Source organism: Palaemon carinicauda, chromosome 8 (assembly GCF_036898095.1).
Source record: "Palaemon carinicauda isolate YSFRI2023 chromosome 8, ASM3689809v2, whole genome shotgun sequence".
Taxonomy (NCBI): domain Eukaryota; kingdom Metazoa; phylum Arthropoda; class Malacostraca; order Decapoda; family Palaemonidae; genus Palaemon; species Palaemon carinicauda.
In genome coordinates this window covers 130,230,775-130,236,774 of record NC_090732.1, presented here as the reverse complement: position 1 = coordinate 130,236,774, position 6,000 = coordinate 130,230,775, and the positions used below count along the sequence as shown (strand labels likewise).

The window sequence follows — 6,000 nt, the reverse complement described above, 5'->3', positions numbered from 1 at the left end:
ACGCCTTCAAGTTGAAATCTTCATCCTCGTCATCTTGGGCAGCATCCACACACGCAACGAGGTCCGCCAAGGTATTCTTCGTGTAGAGGGCCTTGAACGCCCTGATAACCCCCTGGTCCATCGGTTGAATTAATGACGTGGTGTTGGGTGGCAGGAACTCAACCTGAACGCCCTCACGCGACAGGTCAGTTGCGTGTCCACCAGCGTTATCCATAAGGAGAAGGATCTTGAATGGCAAGCCCTTCTCTAAGAGATATTCATGGACTTGCGGGATGAAACACTGGTGGAACCAGTTGGAGGTCAGCATCTTCGTAATCCATGCTTTTTGATTATGCATCCAGTACACGGGAAGGAGATTCTTATTTTTATTTTTCAAAGCGCGAGGATTTTTCGACTTATAAATAAGCCCCGGCTTTAACAAAAATCCAGCAGCATTGCCACACATCACGAGGGTAACGCGATCCTTGAATGCCTTAAAGCCAGAGGCTTTGGCTTCCTCTTTGAACAGGAAAGTTCGCGACGGCATTCTCTTCCAAAACAAGCCGGTTTCATCCATATTAAACACTTGTTCCGGCTTGTATCCACCTTCAGCGATAATGTTCTTGAAAGTCTGGTTCACGTAAGTTTCAGCAGCGGCAGTGTCAGCGGAAGCAGACTCCCCATGCAGGGAAACGCTTTTCAGGGCGAAGCGTTTCTGAAACTTCGCGAACCATCCTTTGCTGGCGGAAAAACGTTGTTTCTGACGCTGGGAATCAGTGGAGGTCCCTGGTTGAGGATCATCTACATCATCATCTTCTTCAGCATGGTCGCCATCGTCGTCATGAGGTTCCTTTGCCGCAAAATTCTCATACAAGCTCAAAGCCTTTGTTCGGATGGTGTTCGTATCCAACGCTATGTTCTTCTTCCGACAGTCGGCAATCCACACAGCTAAAGCACCTTCCATGCGTACGATCGTTTTATTACGCGTTGTAACGACTCGCTTCGCTGATCTGCTAAAGGTGATTGCAGCAGTCTTTCTAATGTTCGCCTCGTCCTTCTTGATGTAGCGAACGGTGGATTCGTTGATGCCAAAATGGCGGCCGGCGGCCGCGTAACTTCTACCATCTTTTAACATGTCGAGAAGCGTAACCTTCTCAGCTATCGTCATCATCCTTCGGTGGCGTTTAGGCTCACTACCAGCCTTACTAGAAGCAGAACGCTTGGGAGGCATTGTAACAGAAAGTTCAACAAAAAGTTCAACTTAAAACAGTCGCACACAGCACAGATTAAACTTCACAAACTTAAGAACGTCTACTCAGCAATACGCGGAAAGAGAAAGTGAACGATGCAGCCCCGCGAGAACTTTGATGCTGCGGGTAGAAGATGCGGGCAAAACACCAATCACAGGCTAGATAACAAAACTTGAGTTTTGATTCGTCATCTATCAGCGCTTGAACCAATCACAACCCGTCTTATACAGTACTATGGTGCGTTGGTTACTCATAGAAGATGTCCCGCGCACACTGAACGTACGTAGATTAAGTACAATACCGTAATAATAATAAATAATGATAATAATACTGTACAGTAATAATAATAATAATAATGATTAATAATAATAACAATAATAATTTTATTAACAACAACAATAATAATAATAACAATAATAATAAAAATTTACGTACGCTATTTTACGCCTCTCTCTCTCTCTCTCTCTCTCTCTCTCTCTCGTACGCTTACAGTATTCGAATTGTGATTTTTGCAACAAGAATATTATTGGATGCAGTACTGTACTACGTACGTATACATACAAAAGATTCATGGAAAAGAAGCACATCCATTACAGTACACACCATTCTAATATGGTATGACTGCATCTGATTTGCGTTTCATGTTCGATTTAATTTTACTACGTACTGAATTATCGTATGATCACATTCTCTTTTCGTGTTTTATTTCTTTCTGTGCTGAATTATATATCATATGTAATGCAATGAACAATCAGTAAGAGCAGATATTACTAATTTAATGGAATTACAGGTAACAAAATATCGTATTTGGTTGTCTTCAGATTTCGCGGTATTTTCGAATTTTCCGGAAAATCCGCGATATGTATATATATATGGGTTATGGGAAAACCCCGCGAAGTGGTGAATCCGCGATGGTCGAACCGCGAAGTAGCGAGGGTTCACTGTATCAGAAGTATTAGTGACGAGGGTAAGTTAAATTAAAATAATAAAGGTAAGTTATAGTAGTGGGTGCAGTCCTTTTCTTAAGGAAATACAGTAAGAAACATTTCATGCATATATAGTCCCTTTCTTTTAGCAATGCATATTTGCACCGACTCGCGGCGGTGCCCTTTTAGCTCGGAAAAGTTTCCTGATCGCCGATTGGTTAGAATTCTCGTCCAACCAATCAGCGATCCGGAAACTTTTCCGAGCTAAAAGGACACCGCCGCGAGTCGGTGCAAATATGCATCGCTAAAAGAAATGGACTATAGTACACACTACCGAGAATTCTACCTGTTGTAGCCACAAACAAAATCTTAATTGATGGGATAGAAAATGGAGGGTAACTAAGCAAATAAATCGTGCAAGAGTCAACTAAAGAAGGGTACCCTAACTACATCATGCAGGAACTAAATAAAAATAAGATGGTACTAGGTTGGCTACGGCCATTGAGACCCTATACTAGAGTTATTTTGTCTTTGCCGACATATACACTGAATAGTCTGGCCTATTCTTTATACATTCTCCTCTGTTCTCATACACCTGACAATGATAAGAATATCACAAAATTCTTTGCATAAGAGGCTAACTGCTGCAATGTAATTATTCAGTGGATATTACCTCTTGGTAAAGATAGAAGTGTCTTTTCAGCTTTGTTAAGCAGTTCTTCTTGGAAAAGGACACTCTAAAATCAAACCATAGTTCTCTAGTCTTTGGTAGTGCCATAGCCTCTGTACCATGACCTTCCACTGCCCTGTATTTAGAGTTCTCTTGGTTGAGAATACACTTAGGCACGCTGTTCTATATTATTTCTCTTCCTCTTGGTTTTTACAAGTTTTTATAGTTTATATATTAAAGATCTAATTTAATGCTAATGCTCTTGAAATATTTTTTTTATTGTTTATTACTTCTCTTGTAGTTTGTTTATTTCCTTGTTTCCCTTCCTCCCTGGTCTATTTTTCCCTGTTGAAACCCTTGGGATTATAGCATCTTGCTTTTCCAACTAGGATTATAGCTTAGCTTGTAATAATAATAATATGAATATGAATAAAAATTAAGTGAAGATAATATCTCCCAATTCTGCAATTCCAGTGATCTCGTATACAATGGGTTTGTCTTTCATCGCATGGGGCAGTCTTCTTTGAAGTCATCGAGTCCTTGGCCGCCTCCTGCAAAGCTCCTGCTAAAAAGGGAGATGTAGGGCCTGAAACTATAAGTCTAGGATCCTGAACTTTTGAAGCCTTAGATGCTTAGGGACATATTGGGAATGTTTGTCCATGAACATAATAGGAATTAACCACTAGTTTTCTCAATAGTAAATTTTCCAGGGAAAAACAGAACCTCTTGAGTGTCCTTGTTTTTACAACTCTTCTTGGTGGTGTAATAGGGACCCTAACCCACGACGTGATTCCTTCGTGACTGCAGTTAAGTTACAGAGAGAGAGAAGGAAGAATGGATCTGATATCCTACTAGGTACAGAGTCTTTTCTAGACATGGAAGCATCCACAAACTCCGACTATTGTCATTGGGCTGTGGCTCCTAAGGTCAGGTTCTTTCAATTTGCTGGAAAGAGGTAATCATCCCCTGTAACCTGCAGAACTTTGGGCTGGTGAACCACTACACACAAAGTCTCATGAATCTCTGGACCACTTTGTAGAAAAATTGGAGTTCGCACGAGTGGCCAGCGACAAAAGGCGACTGAAACGTCCAGGTGAGAAGCTCCTTGGCCTCCAGATGAAGCGCGAGGGCAAAACCGTCCTGGATGATCGTGATTCCTTTGAGAAGGCGAAGATCGGTGAGAACATGACGGAGAAGCTCTCCTGGAACGTCCAGCAAGAGACGAAGAGCATCTACTGTATAGCGCAAGTCAAGAGCATGATGCGCTGGCAAAGTCGGAGCATGAAACTCGACTCTTAGATGACCTAATTTGACTCTGAAGAGTGCAAACTGAAGATCCATTAGTCAATGGCCTAGGTCTGGTAGGAACCAGTGGACTTTCTCCCTCTACATATACTACAGGTTCAGGAGCAGCAGCAATGGCGGGGCCAACAAGATGACTAGGGTCCTCTCTCTAGCAGTTGCAGCAGAGACCTGTTCAAATGTCGCAGGGGCGGTAGACTACATATGATGTTTCTACGTCACGAACGGCTGACGTCTGTCCTCCGGCAGGGAACCAGGAAATCCCAAGGCGGCCACAAGAAACGAAGGGCTTAGGACCTCTGAAAAGCAAAAGTGAAGTTACCCCGAGAGGAAGACACTGCTGCACCACTAGGGGGAAATGACAGTCAACCCAATCCTGGGGATGACCAGGCATTAACTGACCACCACTCTTACCACAATGTCCTTCCAGGGGAAGATTGATTGATTGATTTAAGGTTTTCAGGCATCCTGACATCTAAATTCCAAGGGAAGAAAGAGATGACTTAAGAGTTCCTTTGGGACTTCTTTCTCCTACCGAATAACACCCACTGGGAGGATGTGGCCACTCCTTAGACATGTCAAGGCTTCCGAACATGTGTGTCCTCAGCAAGAACAATAGTCTATGAGGTTCAACCTCTAGACAACTCATAAATGTGCTGCAGGTCTTCCAGCCTTCGCTGTTCTCCTCCTATTGTAAAGAATGAAGGGTTTATATGTGTGTAGGAACATAGCTTTTCCTCGAGTGTCACTTTTCTACCTCGTTGTGTAGTGGACCCTCTAAGTGTGAGAGGGTTAAAGGCATGTTACTATTGAAACAAAAGAAAATATGAAAATTCTAAAATTTTATGGACCAGTGTCAAGTTAAGCAGGCTTCTGGAGAAGCTGCAAAAAACATCAGGAGAGTATAGAAATAAGAAATATTAAAATTCTATTTTTCCACTTCATAGCCAATTAGCATCATTATTTATGCTTTCTATCACCAATATAATTTCCTTTACCTTCAAGATCTCTTGTATAAACTTGCATTCAATTTTTTCAGCTCTGATCTATTAGACCTAACTGAATGGGATGTCTTGGTATTGGACAAAATACCAAGCAAATTTGTATATTAAAAGATGGATTAAATAAAAAATGCATTATTCTTTTCTTTATTTCCTAAAGAAATTAGGATTACAATAATTGTTTCATGGGTTAACTTTAATATGAAAATGGTCAATTACAAATTTCAAAACTCATTATTCAACTTTAATTGTGTTTTGCCACTAAACCAAAGTTATGATTTAACTAACTGCATTTTCATCACTAAAAGTATGTATCTCTACCAAGTCAAATCTTCTGTTGATGATACTTCAGTCATTCCAATTTAATTGGATACATTATAATGGTCACAAAAATAAAATTAAAATCTAATTCAAAAGTCACGTCGATGGTACCTATCTGGATCAAAGTAGGATGTCACTACCACTCGGTTAGCAAACTTGCGCCCAGTAAGATTCTGCTGTGCCTTTTGACAATCTAAAACAGAGTTGAACTCAACGAAGACCTTTCCCACACCAGGCACCTCAACACCCTCTACAGGCCGGGGAATCTCCACAGAACGCACAATGCCGTAACGACTACACTCTTCTCGGATATCCTCCTGAATGTCTTCATACTCTTCATCATCTTTAAGTTCTTCTGGTAGTACCTAAAATGAAGGTTAACACTTCAGCTTGTGCACATTTTTAATCATAGTCTAATTTTCAACTGCGTACATTCATTTTCCCAGTCTAATTTTCAACTGCGTACATTCATTTTCCCACTTTAAATTTTAATAACATAATAGCATAATTTTCTCTAAGAAATGTCATATAAAAAGAGAGAAAGAGAGAGA

At 40.9% G+C, this 6,000-nt stretch overlaps 1 protein-coding gene across 2 annotated transcripts in view; it reads right to left on the bottom strand.

Annotated features, from left to right (window-relative positions):
• Nucleotides 1–5,263: 5,263 nt before the first annotated feature.
• Nucleotides 5,264–6,000, bottom strand: part of LOC137645923 (splicing factor U2AF 50 kDa subunit-like) — a 31,994-nt gene continuing 31,257 nt past the window's right edge. For both annotated transcript variants that reach the window (XM_068378975.1, XM_068378974.1), the window contains exon 10: nt 5,264–5,814. In XM_068378975.1, coding sequence (XP_068235076.1) covers nt 5,539–5,814 — 276 coding nt within the window. In that variant the 3' untranslated portion in view covers nt 5,264–5,538. The remainder of the gene's footprint in view (nt 5,815–6,000) is intronic.